Consider the following 20577-nt stretch of genomic DNA (forward strand, 5'->3'; position numbering starts at 1 on the left):
CAGGGCAAGTGGGGAAGTAGGTTAATGTAGAGAGGGCACTGCCAGGGCCACTCGGGCGGCTGGGTGCAGGGTGCTTTTGAGCCTTCGGGCGCTCAATGGAAATCAATGGGAATGTTCCGGTTTGGAAAAAGGCTGCAGGCTCGGGGACGAGGATGTTTCAGGTGCCACCACCACTTCGAGAGGTAAGTTGGGTAGTTGTACCCCGGGATTGGGCACAGGGGGCCGCAGGGCGCCGGGTGCAGGGGTGCCTTTTGACGTCGGTAATCTTACCCTCTGGTTGATCGCGGTTGGGGTGGCACTTGGTTCTGAGGCTGCAGGCTTCCTCCGGGATGTCGAGGGGGGTCCTTGGGTGCCGGACTCGGGGTCACACTCGCCGTGGGGTCGTCCTCAGGGTCTTTGTCCACTCCGGCACTGGCCAGGCTTGGCTGGTGCAGAGTGTGTTGGGTCCGCGGTTCCGGGCTGCTGCCAGGGGTTAAAAATAGGTTTCTTGAGTAGAGCCTCTACTCATGGGAGTCCCAGGGTCTTAGAGCCAAAAGGTAGCCAGGTCCTCCGGGGTTGGTGAGGTTGCTGGCCACGAGAGATGCCGCGCTGGTGCAGGTTCGAGAGTCGACAGGCCGGTAGGGCTGGGGCCTAAGCAGTTGGTGTCTTCTTCTCTTTTTAGCAGCTGCAGGGCAGGTCTTTATTCTTCTTGCTCTTCTTGTAATTTTCTATCTGGAATCTAAGTAAGGAAGGTTCAGGGTGCCCCTAAATACTAGTTTTAGGGGCGTTACAGGTATGTGAAGGCCAGGGACCAATGGGTCCTTGTCCTGGGGTGGGTACACCCCCTATCCTGCCTCTCTGCTGTGGGAGGGGGGCAGTAGCCTAATCCTGATAGGGTAGGGCCTCCCATCTTCAAGATGGCGAGAGCCCGGAGATGTGCTTCACCTCGCCTCCCCCACCTGAGGGGTGGGGTGGGCAGGCTGGCACATCCCCTGTCCTTGTATGGGGTTTCCGGCCAAGCTTCCCGCCAGAGTGGGGGGTTGCAGTGGCCTGGGGAAACTCCAAATGGCGGCCTGCCTTTGAAGCTTCCCTTTGCTCATCCTGGGGGAGGAGATTTCTCACCTCACCCAGGATGTGCATTGTTGCAGGCCCGGGAGAGCAGGGGCTCTCCCACCCAGGGGTCCAGGCACGTGTCTGCTGTGTGGCAGCCTGGGCAGCCTCAGAGCAGACGTGGATTGTAAGTTAGCTGTAAGGGGGCATCACTAAGATGCCCACTGGGGTGCTTAGTACATTAAATCCTACACTGGCATCAGTGTGGGTTCAATGTGCTGAGAAGTTTGATACCAAACTTCCCAGGCTTCAGTGTTGCCAATATGGTGCTGTGGAGCTCGTGTTTGACAAGCTCTCAGCACCATGTACTCTTAAATGACAGCACTGCACTTACAGTGCCCAGGAATGGACCCGGGTACTGTAGGGGCACAGGGCTCCTGCTCCTGTGCCTACACCATAGGCGTAATGCACCCAGCTAGAGGGGTGGCTGACATATGCCTTGGCAGTGTAGGTGATGGGCATGGTACACAGTGATGTGTGCCATGTCGACTCTTTGTTTTGTCCTGCACCCAGACACTCAGCCTGCAAGGGCAGTGTGTGTGTAAGGGTACAGGGCCTCTGAGGGTGGCACAATGAGTGCTGCAGCCCTTAGAGGCCTTCCCTGGCCACAAGGCCCTGGGTACCTGGGGTACCATTTACTAGGGGCTGACATGTGGCTAGGGTTTGCCAATTTGGAGATTGTGTGGTTTAAGGAAGGAACATAGGCCCTGGGCACCTGATTGGCAGGAACCCAGGGTACACTCAATCGAAGTACATTGAGCAATTTAGCAAAAAGTGGGGGCATACCATGCAAGAAAGATGGCACTTTCTCACACCAACTCATCCATCGTGCATTGCCCTTGGATAGTGTGTGTGGGTACCTGGAGGTGAAGTCTGGGCATTTTGTGTTTTCCGCTGTGGCAAAAATTACTATTTGAGGAATTCCCTACTTTTGAAAGTATAGAAGAAAAACTTGAGGGTTAAGTTCCACTCATGGTTCTGCTGCTTCATCCTTCTGAGCAGGTTTGCCAAATAGCTGTAGACTCCCGGCACATTCCACCAAGAGATGAATGTGGTGGTGAAGAGCCCAGCTCCAAACGGTCAGAGAGTTGTGAAGACCGTGTCCTGAGCCTCTGGCATACAGAGCTTTAGGAGGACCTGTGAACTGGGCCTTACCCCATCATAGAGGAGAAGACACCGACTTGGCAGACATTGGTAATCCTCCCCAGGAACCCTCACAGGGTCATTCATGTGAACAGGATCAATGTCCACCCTAACAGGACAGACATCACCTTAGGGGGAGGGGGAGTTGGAAGAAGAGAGTGACCCTCTCCCTGACCTCCTATCTACTAATGTCCAAAATGGAAGGGTGGAAGGAGTAGTTCTCGCCTCCACCTTAACAGAACAGCAACAAAGTGACTGCTAACAGTTATTGAAGCAGTTTGCTGGACTGTTTTCCGTGACCCTAGGTCTGACAACATGGTGTACCCATGATGTGGACAATGGTGATAGTCTACCTGCCCACAGCAAGATCTAGTGTGTCTGACCAGGTCAAGGCCAGCATTAAGTCAAAAGTAGCCACATTAGTGGAGCTGGGGGGGTTGGCAGAGCCCTCACGCAGTCCATGGGCCGGACCAGTGGTTCTGGTGCCCAATCCCAATCCCAAACGAGGGAAACCTGACATGAGGTTCTGTATGGACTACAGAGGCTTAAAAGCAGCCACAAAGACATATTCACCTCCCGTACCTAGAGATGCTCTTTGACGGCTAAAGGCAGCAAAATATCCTCTGACCTGGCCTCAAGTGACTGGCAGGTAGCCCTCACTGTCAGGAACAGCAGTCGATAACGCCTACCTTGGGTCAGACTACATGTCTCAGAAGGCCTGTGAAGGTAGAAGCGAAGCCCGTGTCCATATTAGGACGCATCGCACATAGGATTACATGCGTAATTTTGATTGTTGGTTTGGCTCTCGGCTGAGAGCGGATTCAGGTGTGAGGGAGCTCCGCGTTCCGTGCGGGTGAATCGTGGCCTCTGACGTCACTGCCTTGTTTAGCGTCCAGCTGTGCACCTTCGGTACTCCATGTTTCCTTGAGCACAGGGGGAAAGTTTCCAGGTATTTACCCGGAAGGGTGTTGCTAGCCCGAAGGATCAATTTAAGTGAAGCGGTGAGGAAACCGCTGTGTTCAGCGCAATCATACTCCGAGGTAGGAGTACAGGGTCATTCCTTTACTTTGCTTGATTGGTTGGTTTTGGAGAATTCGATATTAGGAATTACTCTGAGTGGATCTACCTTTTTTTTGTTTCCTTGCTGGATTATCGTTTGGATCGTTTACTACCTAGTAAAGAGCACAAGACTTTGCTTATTATTTTTGTGATATTCCAGACTAAGACATTGCTGCTTCGAAGCTTTGCTTTTTCTTATTTTTGTTTTCTAATACAAATAGAACCGGTATGTATGGAGGGCTAATTAAGTGTTGAATGCTCCGTTTCAAGGTCTTTGTAGGAAGTTAATCTGTTTTCTTGGTGTTCTAGAAACCGCTCCAGGTTTGACTAATTATTGGGTTTGGTTCCTGAAGCCAGGGACTGGTATATATACACGTCAAAGTGGACATGGCAGATTATGATCTAGCGAGACCAATTGAGACTAGTGTTGCATGAACTTGTATTTCACCTCTGTGTTCTTGTCTTTAAGGTTCTTCTCCCAGTTTTCCCCATCCCACCCTTCCCTCATTTGATGGCACTAAAACTTGGTATTATTTAAAGTTGGGGATGTCTAAAGGTGGACCCCTTACTGCATCATCCGGACCCTGAGGAGTACAACTCTGACACTCACCCCAGAAGCGAATAGGATGTCTGCTTCTTCCACACCTGAAGGCCACTTCCAATTTAAAGTAACGCCCTCTGGGTTGAAGAGTGCACTTGCCACGTTCCAGCAGTTGGTGAATAGAGCACTTTCAGGTCTGGAAGATATGAGTGCCGCTTATCTTGATATAGCTGTATTTAGTTCGACTTCGCAGGATCACCTGGTCTACCTCAAGGAAGTGCTTCAGGCCCTGCAGAAGGCAGGCCCGAACATCAAGGCAGGTAGGCCAGATGCGGCAAGGCATTGTCCGGCCACCAAGTTGCTAGAGACCATGTACAACATCTTCAACCCAAGAGCCAGACAAATACGGTCTGGGAGGCTCCTAGGACACAGACCCAAGTAAGGGCCTCCCTTGGCATTACTAGGCACTAGAGGGTATTTTTGAAGGTTTGTGGTAGCATAATGGCATCACTAACTGAGCCTACCTAAAAAAACAACCCAGAAAAGTCATCTGGAATGAGAAGTGTCAAAAGGCTTTTGACACCCTCAAGGAAAATCTGTGTTTAACACCTGTCCTGAAGGCACCTGACTTCACTAAGGGATTCATTGTTCCGATAGATGCCTCTTGCCATGGTGCCAATAGAACGGTCAAGTAGTGGTGTGCCGGAGTGAAGGCAGGAGAAGGTGATGGGGCCGAAAGTCCGGGTCCATAGGTCCAATCATGAAAGGTTGAAAGGTGGCCTAGTGGTGCGCCGGAGAAAGCAGTGGTCCTGGCAAAAACGCCAAGCATTGCTTTGAGAAACATTGCTAGGTCGATACCCAGAAAATATATATAGGATCAAGGCAGCGCTGGCAGTACAAGATATGTTGTAGCTGGTGCCAATAAACACAAAAGTGTTGGCACCAACTTTAGTCTATTCGGCTCCGATAATGGGTCTGGCTGAGGCCATAGATGGAGCTGCTAGCTTAGTCAGTTTGTTCCACCATAACAAGTTCTGCCTTACCGGATGAAGATCCTGTGGCAGACAGGGTCGCCTAGGAGACTTATTTCGGTTTCTTGTGTATCCTGTAATTCTTTTTCCCTAAAGAATGAGAGGAAGGTGACCTGGAACACTGTCTCAAGCTAAAACGGCTCAGCTTGTCAACACAGGATCAGGCCATGAAGAGTAACCCTGGGCGGCCAACTACGCTACGCTCGCGTAGTTTGTGCTACTTCGCGCTACGCGAATTGCATGTAGCACAGTGCAAAACCGTGTAGCGTAGTTGGCATTTTTTGCTCGCTCGCGGTCCTCAACGTCAAGTAGGCGACTGCAAGCGAGCAAAATGACCTCCCGGCGAAACCTTTTCCTCGTTCGCGATCAGCAACATCGAGTTGGTGATCGCGAGCGTGGAAAATAAACCTCGCAACGGGATTCTCAACGCGGGGAGGTCAGGTTTCTCATTGCGAGTGGTCGCATATGCTCACGACCACTCGCGATGCGAAACTACCAGTCCGTGTTGAGAAAGCTGCCGCTCGAGTAAAAATCTACTCTAGCGGCAAAAAACGACAGCTCGCACTGTGCGAGATGCCGTTTTCAATGATTGCACAGTGCGGACAAGCATCCGGCACTGTGCAATCATCCCGAACAGCTCACTATGCAGTTTGCGTAGTGTTACGCGTATCTCGCGTAGTGCGAAGCATAGCTACGCGTAGCGCTACTACGCAAACTATGCCCAGGGTTAATGAAGAGCTTTGACTCCCACTGACATGAACGGGGATTATGGTCAGACTGAAAGCACTACAAGCAGATCGAATGAGGGTCTGTTATAGAGAGCTATCCCTCACAAACCTAACAAGGCTTAAAACCAGACTTCTGGGAGAGGGGGTGGGGGGTCAGGAGGGGCAGTGGGGAGCGTTTAGTGAGGGCTTCGGGGAAAAAAAGACCTAGTATTGCACATGAACAAAAACTTTTGAGGAAAACTCATGACAAAAAGACAAAAAAAAGCAAGCTCTGGAGCCACGACAAACATGTGGGAAATCAGGGAATTGACATCACTGCGCTTAAGTGGGCGCAATATGGCTTCGGTGAAGTCAAATGCTACCACTTCCGGCGACGATGTGAAGTCAGCACTCCCTACCGGCGACATGAACTATGAAGTTTCCTGATCCAGGTTTACATCTGGGATTATTCTACAGGTGTAGATTCTTCAGGTAGAAGTATGCATCAGAATATTCAATGTTTATGATTATTAATGAACTAAAGAAGGAGAACAGCATGAGGACATGCAGGCCACTGCCATCTGTAACCCAAGACGTGTGCGGTTCTTTCGTGGAGAGGCATCAATCTCATTAAAACAATGGGCAGATGAAACACAACGAGCCAAACAGAAGAATGTGGAGACACACTGATAAGGGTCAAGGAAAGTGCCTCAGTAATCCAATTGTAAAACGAGAGAGGCTTCACTAAGGCTCAGCAGAGGAACCTATGAATATGGACACGGGCGATGCTAGGCAGTGTATACCAGAGAAGTCACTTGCTGTAATAAAGACAGAAGGCAGGAATCTTTACCTAACAAAAGAGAGAGCTTTTGATGAATCTGCCACTTCGGGATCATGCAGAAATCGCTGGCTCTGTCCAAAATCCAAGCAGCGATGGGATAGCATTGGGAAAACCTCCTCCTCCATCGAGTGCTTCAATCTAGCAGCCTGTGGAGACAGCTGAGCCTCACCCGTTTCTGTATCCCCTTGCCAGGTTTTAAAAGCAGGAAATGGTTCTAGAAAATACAAACAAGACAAGACCAATTGTAACATTTAGCAGGAAACATCACAAATGCAGAAGACGCAAAAAGCATAACCACAGATACACCCAATGTAAAGCTACATGACATGAGCGATCATAAAAATGTACTTCCGCTCCACCTCAGACAAACCTCGCTCCCCATCTTTGCAAGAAACCTCAAAACCTGGCTCTTCGACAGACCGCATCCTTGATGGAATGGAACCTGCACCCCCCCCACCCCTAGCGCATTGAGACCCTTACGGGTGAGTAGTTGTACTTCAACAACCCCCCTGATTGATTGATACTATGAGAAACCCACAACACCGAAGCCTCAAACTGCACAACTCGCTCATCTTCCTCAAATAAGACTCGGGAAGCGAGATGTTCATACAGCTGGAAAGACTTAACAAACGATAAGGAAATGTGGTGCCAAAGTGGAACTGCATCTCCTCGCTCAAGAACGCGGCCAGCTCGGTCACCGTGTCCTACTCCTGCTAAGGTGCAGGAACCGTCTCAAACTGACCCACTTTCATCTCACCCAAGGGCTGAGGCCCTGCCGGGTTGAGCTTCTTCCACGAGTCACCTGCTCTGATGCTATGGTTTCAAGTTCTAGTCTTGAATCATCACACCAGATGTTAATAACCTCTTTGTTGAATCATCTGCTGTATATAAATAGTGCCAAGTCACTGCGTAACCTTTTTTCCAAAAAGATATCTGCCACAAATTTCACCGAGCAGAAACGTAGGATTCAGTCTGCTGCTTTCCAGGAGTCCGCATTTGCTTCCCCAATATTAGAACATAAAATATCACCACTGTGGGCTCACCGGAAAATCACCGACATCCACAACAGTTTCAGACCCCGGACGACCCCTGCTGACCGCACCGAACCCACCGCACCCCACCACCCACGACACCCTGACAACCTGGGCCAACGTGAGCATCGAGGACACAATCAAGACCATGGGAACAATCCACTCCGGATCCCCGTCCGACCCTCTCCTGCACCACATTTTCAACAAAGCCAGCAATTCCATCACACCCCACCTGAACAAAATCACCAACTTCTCCTTCGAGACCGCCACCTTCCCTGAGAACTGGAAGCACGCAGAGATCAACACCCTACTGAAGAAACCCAAGGCGGATCCGAGCAACCTAACGAACTTCCGACCCATCTCCCTGCTTCCGTTCCCAGCGAAAGTCATCAAGAAGATAGTTAACACCCAGCTGACCCGTCACCTCGAAGACAACATCTTGGACCCATCCCAATCAGGATTCTGCAGCGACCATAGCACCGAGACCGCCCTCATCGCCGCCACAGACGACATCAGGATCCTGCTAGACAACGGCGAGACGGTGGCCCTCATCCACCTGGACCTCTCTGCCGCCTTCGACACCGTCTGCCACCGCACGCGCCTCCACGACGCAGGGATCCGAGACAAGGCCCTGGACTGGACCACCTCCTTCCTCTCCGGCAAAACTCAGAGAGTCCGCCTCCCCCATTCCGATCCGATGCCTTAGAGATCACCTGCGGCGTCCCTCAAGGATCCTCCCTCTGCCCGACGCTGTTCAACGTCTACATGGCAACACTAGCACGCATCGTCCGATAGCACGACCTCAACATAATCTCCCACACCAACAACACTCAACTGATCCTCTCCCTCACCAAGGAATCGCTCGCCGCCAAATCCAACCTCCACCAGGGAATGAAGGCAGTCGCAGACTGGATGGAGGACAGCTGCCTCAAACTAAACACAGGCAAGAAGGAAATCCTCATCCTCTTGTCCAACCCCTCTGCATCGGACGACTCTTGGTGGCCCACATCACTGGGGTCTCCCCCTGCCCCCACCGACCACGCACGCAACCTGGGAGTCATCCTCTACTCGAAACTCTCCATGACCAAACAAGTCAACGCAGTCTCCTCCACCTGTTTCAACACCCTCCGCATGATCTACAGATGGATCCTGACAAACACGAGGAAAACGGTCACCCAGACCCTGGTTAGCAGCAGACTCGACTACGGAAACGCCCTCTACGCCGGAGCCTCGTCCAAACTCATCAACAGACTGCAGAGAATCCAGAACGCCTCTGCACGTCTGATCCTCGACGTCCCACGCCACGACCACATCGCCCCCCACCTGAGGAACCTGCACTGGCTCCCCATTGACAAAAGAATCTCCTTCAAGCTCCTGATTCACGCACACAAGGCACTCCACAAAACCGGCTCAGCCTATCTCAACAGTCAACTCTCCTACGTACCAAACAGGAAACTCCGCTCCGCCGACCACGCCCTGGCCACGGTCCCACGCATCCAGAGAACTACTTCCGGAGGCAGATCCTTCTCCCATCGCGCCGCCACGACCTGGAACACCCTCCCCCTCTACCTGCGACAAACCGAAGACCTGCTGACCCTCAGGAGACAACTCAAGACCTGGCTCTTCGACCAATAGCAGCATCACCCCCAGCGCCTTGAAACCCTCCCGGGTATGTAGTGCGCTTTACAAATTATGTGATTGGTTGAACTGGTCTTTGTGATCTTAAGGACCACTCCAATCATCTTGATCGTTCTGTACAGGCCAGACGTAATCCACCATCTCAGGGCTTTTCATCACTTCCTCAATTATATCTATGAAAGGACTGACCCTGGGGGTACTCTTCTAGTCCGCGTGCTGCCCATCACTTCCTCAATCATCTATCATAAAGTACTGACACTGGGGGTACTCTTCTAGTCCGCGTGCTCGCCATCACCTCCTCAATCATCTATCATCATGAGGTACGGACCTGGGGGTACTTTTAGTTCGCGTGCTCGCCATCACTTCCTCAATCATCTATCATCATGAGGTACTGACCCTGGGGGTACTCTTAGTACGCGTGCAGCCCATCACTTCCTCAATCATCTATCATCATGAGGTACGGACCTGGGGGTACTCTTATAGTCCGCGTGCTCGCCATCACTTCCTCAATCATCTATCAAAGTACTGACCCTGGGGGTACTCTTCTAGTCCGCGTGCTCGCCATCACCTCCTCAATCATCTATCATCATGAGGTACGGACCTGGGGGTACTCTTCTAATCTGCGTGCTCGCCATCACTTCCTCAATCATCTATCATAAAGTACTGACACTGGGGGTACTCTTCTAGTCCGCGTGCTCCCCATCACTTCCTCAATCATCTATCATCATGAGGTACGGACCTGGGGGTACTCTTAGTCCGCGTGCTCGCCATCACTTTCTCAATCATCTATCATAAAGTACTGACACTGGGGGTACTCTTCTAGTCCGCGTGCTCCCCATCACTTCCTCAATCATCTATCAAAGTACTGACCCAGGGGGTACTCTTCTAGTCTGCGTGCTCCCCATCACCTTCTCAATCATCTATCATCATGAGGTACGGACCTGGGGGTACTCTTATAGTCCGCGTGCTCGCCATCACTTCCTCAATCATCTATCAAAGTACTGACCCTGGGGGTACTCTTCTAGTCCGCGTGCTCGCCATCACCTCCTCAATCATCTATCATCATGAGGTACGGACCTGGGGGTACTCTTCTAATCTGCGTGCTCGCCATCACTTCCTCAATCATCTATCATAAAGTACTGACACTGGGGGTACTCTTCTAGTCCGCGTGCTCCCCATCACTTCCTCAATCATCTATCATCATGAGGTACGGACCTGGGGGTACTCTTAGTCCGCGTGCTCGCCATCACTTTCTCAATCATCTATCATAAAGTACTGACACTGGGGGTACTCTTCTAGTCCGCGTGCTCCCCATCACTTCCTCAATCATCTATCAAAGTACTGACCCAGGGGGTACTCTTCTAGTCTGCGTGCTCCCCATCACCTTCTCAATCATCTATCATCATGAGGTACGGACCTGGGGGTACTCTTAGTCCGCGTGCTCCCCATCACTTCCTCAATCATCTATCAAAGTGCTGACCCTGGCTGTACTCTTCTAGTCCGCGTGCTCGCCATCACTTCCTCAATCATCTATCATAAAGTACTGACATTAGGGGTACTCTTCTAGTCCGTGTGCTCCCTATCACCTCCTCAATCATCTATCATCATGAGGTACGGACCTGGGGGTACTCTTAGTCTGCGTGCTCGCCATCACTTCCTCAATCATCTATCATAAAGTACTGACACTGGGGGTACTCTTCTAGTCCGCGTGCTCCCCATCACCTCCTCAATCATCTATCATCATGAGGTACTGACCCTGGGGGTACTCTTAGTCCGCGTGCTCGCCATCACTTCTTCAATCATCTATCATAAAGAACTGACACTGGGGGTACTCTTCTAGTCCGCGTGCTCCCCATCACCACCTCAATCATCTATCAAAGTGCTGACCCTGGGTGTACTCTTCTAGTCCGCGTGCTCCCCATCACCACCTCAATCATCTATCATCATGAGGTACGGACCTGGGGGTACTCTTCTAGTCCGCGTGCTCCCCATCACTTCCTCAATCATCTATCATAAAGTACTGACACTGGGGGTACTCTTCTAGTCCGCGTGCTCCCCATCACTTCCTCAATCATCTATCATCATGAGGTACGGACCTGGGGGTACTCTTCTAGTCCGCGTGCTCCCCATCACTTCCTCAATCATCTATCATAAAGTACTGACACTGGGGGTACTCTTCTAGTCCGCGTGCTCCCCATCACTTCCTCAATCATCTATCAAAGTACTGACCCAGGGGGTACTCTTCTAGTCTGCGTGCTCCCCATCACCTTCTCAATCATCTATCATCATGAGGTACGGACCTGGGGGTACTCTTAGTCTGCGTGCTCCCCATCACTTCCTCAATCATCTATCAAAGTGCTGACCCTGGCTGTACTCTTCTAGTCCGCGTGCTCGCCATCACTTCCTCAATCATCTATCATAAAGTACTGACATTGGGGGTACTCTTCTAGTCCGCGTGCTCCCCATCACCTCCTCAATCATCTATCATAAAGTACTGACACTGGGGGTACTCTTCTAGTCCGCGTGCTCCCCATCACCTCCTCAATCATCTATCATGAGGTACTGACCCTGGGGGTACTCTTCTAGTCCGCGTGCTCCCCATCACCTCCTCAATCATCTATCATGAGGTACGGACCTGGGGGTACTCTTAGTCCGCGTGCTCCCCATCACTTCCTCAATCAATCAGTTCATCTTTATTCTATCAAATTAAAAATGATCATGAAAGCACACAAATACGTCAACTTAACATTATTACCAAAATTCTAGTTTTAAGATTACAAATATTTCAGCACAATTTTAAGAATAAAGACAGAAAATGCATTAAAAACGTTAAAGAAAAATCATTTTATATGCTAAGTCTAAGTACTTGTGTTGTTATTTAGCGGGCTCAATTGTCTGCTCGTTGTCCCCTTCCTCAAGCAGGCCCATAGGAATGACGCAACTGAATAACAAACCAGAGGGTCAGGGAGTGTTTTTAGGCAATATAGTGCTACCCGACCGACACTGCTTAAAATGCATTCTCTTTAAAATTGGTTTGAGGTGGACATTCATTTCATTTTCATATAGCCTGCAAAATAAAACTAGGTGCAATTCAGTTTGTAATGATAAATTATCACATGGGCACGCACTTAAATCAAATGAGTATATGTTTTTTCAGGATAACCTAACATGAGAGGAATCCGGTTAGTGCGAAACCTCAGTAAAGTATTTGTGTTGCATCCGGTTTACATTTACTAGGAAAGAGAAACCTCCCTCAGTTAATGGTGGGTTAAGGCAATATGCCCGGGCTGCCTGTTTCTCTTGATAGTATTCCTTACGCTTGTACTCAGACATCCGCATGAACATGCCACAAACTTTGTTTAGAGATCTTCTTACAAACCAGAGGACCTTAAAGTTCATGGAGACCAATCTCCCTCAGGGTTGACTCTACATAACGAAGCTACCTGGACCTCCTCCACTTGCCCATAGCTAGGCAGCTCCTTATTATTCATGGAGTCAGTGGCGCTGTGTCTCTCCTCCAGATTGAATGACAGAGGAGGAGTGGGGCTAGTTGTGTGTAATCTGAAATAAGAAGGCAAACCCAATTCCGTGTATAAGATACCGTTTGTGAAAGAGGAAGGGAGGCCCACTACAGAGTAACAAAAATGTATTCTCAATGATTTGTAGTGGTATCGGTGCAACCAGACCCGAGCTCCATAAGTCACGGCTGCTTTTACTCTGCCCGATAGATGATTGAGGAAGTAAAAAATATCTATCATCAAAAAGTACTGACCCTGGGGGTACTCTTAGTCCGCGTGCTGGCCATCACCTCCTCAATCATCTATCATAAAGTACTGACACTGGGGGTACTCTTCTAGTCCGCGTGCTCCCCATCACCTCCTCAATCATCTATCATCATGAGGTACTGACCCTGGGGGTACTCTTAGTCCGCGTGCTCGCCATCACTTCTTCAATCATCTATCATAAAGTACTGACACTGGGGGTACTCTTGTAGTGCGCGTGTGTAGGAAGCTGGTTCTGTATATACTATAGCAAAGTGAGGTATAGTGTGCACGGAGTCCAGAGGATTCCAAAAGGTAGGCAGAGGTAAAGTTAGATAGCACCTCACTCTCTCTATTTGTGGTAGCGCGGTCGACCAGTGAGGCAGTATCAGAGGACTGTGTTATGCATTTGTTGTACAGTCAGCAAATGAATTCACACACTCAAAGACTGAACACAAGACATGTTTTTTGTATAAAAATATTCTTTAAGCTATTTTATTTTCTAGAACCAAGCAAGTCTGGCACAGGTAAGCAATACATACTTTGCAGTAGAGATGCAGTTTGTAAACAGTTTGAATTGTAAGTGTATAGGCACTTTGTTCGGATTGCAGCACTGGTACTGAGAATGCAATGCTTTGGAAATACAGTACATATACTTTGTATGGGCATTTTAGTAAAATTGCAGGTAAGTTACTTTTAAGATTACTTTTCTTACACAGTGTAGTATACCTGGATACTGCACTGGGACATTTACTGTAAACAGGTAAGTAAAATTGTTTTCGTTGGTTAATTTTAAAGAATTTTCCAACTCCACACTTAGAAAGTTTTAATAGAAAACCAGTCAATGTTATCCTATGGAGGAAAGGAAAATGCTGCTCGCCAGTGTGCGTCTGTTCTTGGCATGTAGAGCTGTGGATTTGTGCACTTGTGCATAAATCGCCATCTGGTGTTGGGCTCGGATGTTTGCACTTTGTTTTTGTCTTGGAAGAACTCTTCGTAGTCACAGGATAGGTGACTCCTCCTTAGGACGATAGTGCGCGTGGGCATCGACTCCATCTCCAGATTGTTTTGCCATGGAGGGTTATGATGGAGTTAGTAAGAAATGGAAAGATGTCCATGTGTGATGTATCTAAGTAAGATAACACTGGAACAGATACAGGTTCCGGGGAGGTGGGTGGGCGTGTGAGATTTTGCAGCTCTACATGCAAAGAACAGATGCATACTGGTAAGTAGCATTTTCCGTTCGAGGCATATGAGCTGCAGTTTGTATACTTTTGCATAGACTATACAGCAGTTACCTCCTTAGCGGTGGCTACAAGTATCTGTTGCAGTGGTTTGAAAAAGTATTCTCAATACAGCCTAGCCCACGCTAGCTTGTTGTTTTGCCTGCACATCTACACAATAGTGTTTTGTGAAGGTGTGAGGTGTAGACCATGTCATCTAGGGGAATGTTCCCTAAGAATGCCATAGATGCCCCTAGTTTACGTTGGGAGTGAGCTCTACTGGGAATGGTTAATGTGCGTTTGGCTTTAGCATAGCACATTTGGATGCATTTAACAATCCACCTTGCAATCCCTGTTTTTGAGATCGGATTGCCCTTATGAGATGGGGAGAAAGCAACAAAAAGTTATTTAGTCTTTCTAAAGGATTTTGTTCTTTCAATGTAGTAAAGCATCGCTCTTTTGACGTCTAGCGTGTGAAGCCGTTCTGCTACTGAGTCTGGTAGAGGGAAAAACACTGGGAGTTCTACAGACTGCTTAAGGTGGAAAGCAGAAACGACTTTAGATACAAAAATTGGGTTACTCCCAAGAACCACTTTGTTATGGTGAATTTGTAGAAATGGTTCTTGTTTGGTTAATAACTGAAGTTCACCGACTCTTCTGAGAGATGTGATGGCAGCCAGGAAAGCTACTTTCCAGGTGAGAAATTGTAATTCGCATTTATGCATAGGTTCAAATGGGGGACCCATGAGTCTGGTAAGGACCACATTAAAGTTCCATACTAGAGGGTGTGGAACTCTAGGTGGAATTATTCTTTTAAGTCCTTCCATAAAAGGTTTGATAGGTGGTACGCTAAACAAAGACTAGTGTTTATTTTGGAGCTAGGCTGCTATGGCAGCGAAATGTAGTCTAATGGATGTAAACGCTAGGTTGCACTGTTGTAGATGCAAAAGGTAACAGATGATATTTTGAATAGAAGCATCTAGTGGGTTGATTTGGTGGTTTGTACAGTAAATTACAAATCTTTTCCACTTTGCGGCATAGCAAGCTCTAGTGGTGGGACGTCTAGCCTCTTTAATGATGTTCATGCAGTCTGGCAAGAGATTGAGGTAGCCAAACTCTAAGATTTCAGGTGCAAGAGGGAATGGTTGAATTGACTGGGATCTGGATGTCTCATCTCTCCATGGCTCTGAGTGAGAAGCTTGGGTAAGAGGCGTAGCTTTTGATGAGACACTACTGTTAGTTCCAAGAGGGTTGTGAACCATGGCTGTCTGGCCCATGTCGGAGCAATCAGGAGCATTGAGAGGGAATGCTGTTTGAGCTTTCGAACCACTAGCTGAATGAGCGGGAGAGGCGGAAAAGTGTAAGCAAATTTGCCTGTCCAGTTCATCCATTGCGCATTGCCTTTGGAGAATGGGTGTGGATACCTGGATGAGAAGCTTTGGCATTTTGCGTTTTGGTGTGTGGCGATTAGATCTATTTCGGGGTGGCCCCACATTTGAAAGAATGGAAGCAGAACTTGACGATGAAGTTCCCATTCGTGAATCTGCTGTTTTTGGCGACTGAGTAGAATAGCAATTTAAATGTGTACTCTTTGGAGGTGTTCTGCAAGGAGATATATATGTTTTGAGGAATGGCCCGTCTCCATATGCTTTGAGCTTGATGTGAAAGCTGTAGAGAGTGTATCCCCCCCACCCTGTTTTTGTACAGTATACACTGCTGTCATGTTGTCTGTATGGATTAGGATTGCTTTGCTCATGAGGTAGAGTTGAAAAGATTTTAACGCTAGGAAGATTGCTAAAAATTCCAGGTAATTTGGGTGGAATTGTTTTAGTTGAGGGGTCCATATGCCCTCAATGATATGGGTTTGAAGATGAGCTCCCCAGCCGGTGAGCAATGCGCCTGTTAGCACTACCTGTGGAACCAGCTTGAGGAACGGCCGCCCTTTGAAAAGGTTTTGTGTGTTCCACCACTGCAGAGAGCGATGGGTGCAGTCGTCTACCAACATCAGATCCGTTAGCTGACCTTGAGCCTGGTTCCACTAACGTGCCAAACACTCCTGTAAGGGACGCATATGGAGTCTTGCATAAGGACGATGAAAACGCAAGGGGACACCATCCCGAATAACTGAGTGAAAAACTGCGCTGGTAGTGAGTGTTGGGGCTGAAATGTTTGTCTTAGAGCTTGTATGGCACTTATCCTGACTGGGTTGGGGCATGCTAGAGCTGTTGAAGTGTCTATTGTAGCCCCTAGATATTGTTGTATGTTGGATGGTTGGAGGTGAGATTTGGTGAGGTTTACCTGGAATCCCAAGTGGTGAAGTAGTTAGATTGTTTTGTGTGTGTGGTGCACAAAGCTGCTGTGTGACTTGGGTTTTATAAGCCAGTCATCTAGATAAGGGAAACATGAATTTGCGGTCTTCTTAAGTGGGCTTCAACTACTGCGAGACACTTGAAGACTGTGGGTGCTGTAGTCACCCCGAATGGGAAGACCTTGAACTGGTAGTGTTGACCATCTACCATGAACCGGAGATATTTCCTGTAAGCGGGGTGAATGGGAATATGAAAGTAGGCGTCCTTTAAATCCAGGGTAGAGAGAAAGTCGTCTTGTTGAAGTAGTGGGAGCACCTGCTGAAGAGTGGCCATGTGGAAGTGGTCCGACTGAATGTAGAGGTTTAGCAGTCTGAAGTCCAATATGGGCCTGAGAGAGTTGTCCTTTTTTGGGATAAGAAAATAGAGGGAGTAAACCCCTGTGCTTTGGTGAAGCAAAGGAACTGGTTCTATTGCATGTTTTTGTAATAGAGAGAGAACCTCTTATTTAAGAGGTGTAAGATGTTCTGTGGACATTGGACGTTGTCTGGGAGGAATGTTTAGGGTGTAGAAGTGAGTTCCAGGCCGTAACCATACTATCTTACCGACTTGTCTGTTGTGATTGAATTCCAGACAGGTAGGATCTGTGATAGAAGTCCCCTGACAGGAGTGGAATGATCGGGGGAGTGGAGGAAAGTCACTGTTTGGTGGAAGGGGAAGTGCGGGTGGAATTTGCCCTGCCCCTTCCTCTATTGTTATTCCAGCTGTATCCTCCCCGAAAATATTCTATGGATGAGGAGGATTGATTGGGGCTTTTATAAGATGAGGAAGTGTTTTCTGAAATGTCCCCATGGCTTTAGTAGTCTGTCTCTTCATTTTCTCCAATGAAGAATCGACTGTGGGGCCAAAAAGATGTTGATCAAAAGGCTGCTTAAGGAGTGCGAACTGTACTTCTTGTTTGAATCCTGAGATCCAAAGCCAAGTGTGTCGGCGTAGCAAAACACTGGTGCTAATGGCACGCAAGGCTCTGTCAGCTGCGTCAAGGGCACATTTGATGGAAGCGTTTGCGATAAGTTTACCCTCTTGAATGTGGTTGTGAGCTTTATCCTTGTATTGGTCTGGTAAGTGTTGCATCAGTTTTTCCAGCTGGTCATAGGGAGCTCTATCATACCGAGCCAGGAGAGCTTATACATTGGCAATGCGCCAATGGTTGGCAGCTTGAGGTGAGATTCTCTTGCCTGAAGCATCTATAAGTTTTAATTCTTTGTCAGGTGGAGGGGCGTCACCTGTTCTCTGAGAATTTGCCTTTTTCTATGCATTTGCAACAACAATCGAATCTAAAAGTACCTGACCCCTGATGTAAATTGGGTCTGTAGGAGCCGCTTTATATTTTGTGTCTACCCTGGGCATCAGTATTCTGGCTCTAACAGGGTTTTTGAATACCTCATTAGCGTGTTTTATCATACCTTTGAGCATGGGCAGAGTGTTTGTGGTTTTTTGTGAGGGGGCGAAAGTTTCCACTAGAAAATCCACCTTCCAAGGAGTTTGTGTGTAATTCCACCCCGTGGTATTGAGCAGCTCTATTAATGAGCTGTGCGAAGCCAATATTGTCATCGGGTGGGGATGGTCTGGAGGGGTATAGATCGGGGTCATTAGTATGATCCGGGTCCTTCCAGGTTTACTGGGGAAAAAGGACGGCAAGCACTTGAAAGAGGAATGAGAGACACGTAGTATCGCCGCTAATAGTTACCTCGATCATGCAAGTTACATGCACATACATGACACGGTCCAAAGCTACACAGTTGAATACACCGGTGACTGGCAGTACAAAAGAGAACACACAGACTGCATGATCTATCTGGGGGCTCAGAAAAACCACATGTGACATCCATCAGAGAGCTGCGTGAACAATTACCTGGTAATCCCCTCAGCACAATGCAAACATGCACATACATGACACTGTTCAGGGATCCATCATCTACAGCTGACATTAAATGACCATTCATCATGGTCCCCCCATTAAAGCAGTGCACTTTGTGATCTGCATGGTACATGTTCTTTGCAGCAGGCATATTAACCCTCTGTGCTACCTTTCCAGGAGTCAACCCTCCCACTAGACAAAACTCGGATCTCTCTCTAGGAAGAACATTAATCACCGAAATTATCATGACATTTTTATTGTTTCTGAAAATTGCTGGAGGACAGGAAGGAGGCAGCAAGTTTTTTTAAAACCATAATATACTTGCAAACACTACGCACCCACCCAAAATAGGTACCCAGTGAGGTCACACCGTTCGCATCGCCCTAATCTGCTCAAGGTTCATGTGACCTCAGTGACAGAGTCACAGTGACCGGATCACTGTTGCTCTAGGGTGTGCTGCTTCGTAGGCCTGCCCGCAAGACTGGAGATGGATTGTGGTGGACAGGCCTTCAAGGTTAACCCACAATAGACACCACTAGGGTACACCTGCTTGTGCTAAGACATCAAGCCTTCTAAGGTCTAGTGGGGCCTTCTACGGTCTAGCATGGGAACGTGCTCCCTCAGTAGAGTGGTCTGGTGGACTGGAAATGAAGGCTGAACCCGGTTCCCCAGTTCCAAAATCGACAGCTCTGGCCATAGTGCCACATCCTCTCCCCCACTGAAAACCATACTTCCCCACTGAGAGACACTCGCACTGCCTTCAGCTACAAACTAATTGTGCCCGCTATAAACCCTTGGGTGTGGCTCAAAACAAATTATGCACTTGATAAGAGTAATATGCTGCCTAAAAAAAAAAAAAGTAAGAGCAACCACTCAAAGGGAATGCAAGATTAAGTAAAGCATGTGAAATGTAAGCAGAAACAACATGGTTACCTTAACGATCTCTCACTCACTATTCAGAAATCAGCGAGTGGTTTCACCTGAAAAGTTATGGACATGACTAGAGGGCCCTGAAGGGAACCGTTTCACTGTCCATTGCTTATATCCTTAATAAACGTAAGCAGTATGGTATAAAAAGACCACATCCATAAACACAGAGCCATGGTACACATTTTGTTTTCCAATCCACCCATCAACCAGGTATTGCAGTACCTCCAGGAATGGTACACTCTCCCAACCTGACAACAATGATGTTCAAAGAAAGACGAGAAAATGAAAGTAGCGCTTCACTGCAAACTCTGTAAAGTGAGGCTGATGTGTTTGGATGTGAATAAAACAGATCTGGCCACTTTGCAACCCCTGTCTTGCTTTATTTAGTTATGTATTTATTTTTCATATTTAAATCCTTCTATTTCTCTCCATCCCGCTGCACTTTGGAATAGAAAAATGTCAGAAAAAAGGTGTTTCCCGCAAGAGTGTTTTTCTTTTTTGGATCCATTTCACAGGGAAGCAACTACATTCAAATTCAAAATTTTCTTTATTCGGCTTCTCCAAAGAGTCATAAAAGATACATATGCAAATACACATAAAATACATAATTTAAAAAAGAAACATTTATAAAATTCATTGTGTTAAAACTCATGGCTAGCACAAATAATCAAGTAACAGTTCACAGAGTTTAGATCGTGAGGTAAGTATCTGGGTGAAACATCTGTTAAGTCAATACAATTCATTTAAAATTAAAATCAGAACTGTGTTAAGTCAGCCTAAGTTCTGTCTATGACGCATAATATACTGTAGGAAATTAGAAACAGTATAGGTCAGCCCTTCCCCCTCAAGTGACTGCAAAAACAATAAGGCCGGGCGACAAGTACGGAAGCCCATGCGTTTTAATAAGGGGATTAGTGATTTCTTCCGCTGGTCTGTATAATATTTACAGAATAATATAGTGTGGATTGTAGTCTGGGAGGAACTCCCGTCACATGGGCAAGGTGGAATTATTTTAGCCCAATTGTTTCTCAGCGGAAATGTCACTAAGCGGTGGAAGTAATTCAGTCTAAACCTCACCAAAAGAAACAGCTCATAAGAAGTAATATTATAGGTAAGGTAAGGCTGAATCCCCAAAACCGTCTGTACTGTAAGACTGTGCCTAACTGTTTGCTTCATTACCTCTGAATTGAGTCTTAAATCTTCAAGGTGTTTATAACAAAGAAGGCCTTTCTTGTTAGCTCCTGTATGGTAAGAGGATCATGATAATAGTTTCCTAGTCCTAGATCTATTAAGAACTTTTTGACATAGGATACCCACCCAGATCTGAAAACATTATCAAGGTCCATGCAATCTTGA

The 20577-nt window shown here is 47.7% G+C and overlaps 1 protein-coding gene across 4 annotated transcripts in view; it reads right to left on the minus strand.

Annotated features, from left to right (window-relative positions):
- FAM13B (family with sequence similarity 13 member B) overlaps positions 1 to 20577 on the minus strand; it is a 446070-nt gene that overhangs the window by 193001 nt on the left and 232492 nt on the right. For all 4 annotated transcript variants that reach the window (XM_085630302.1, XM_085630303.1, XM_085630304.1 and 1 more), the window contains one exon: positions 6421 to 6625. In XM_085630302.1, coding sequence (XP_085486428.1) covers positions 6421 to 6625 — 205 coding nt within the window. The remainder of the gene's footprint in view (positions 1 to 6420; positions 6626 to 20577) is intronic.

This window comes from Triturus cristatus, chromosome 10 (assembly GCF_964204655.1).
Source record: "Triturus cristatus chromosome 10, aTriCri1.1, whole genome shotgun sequence".
Lineage (NCBI taxonomy): Eukaryota > Metazoa > Chordata > Amphibia > Caudata > Salamandridae > Triturus > Triturus cristatus.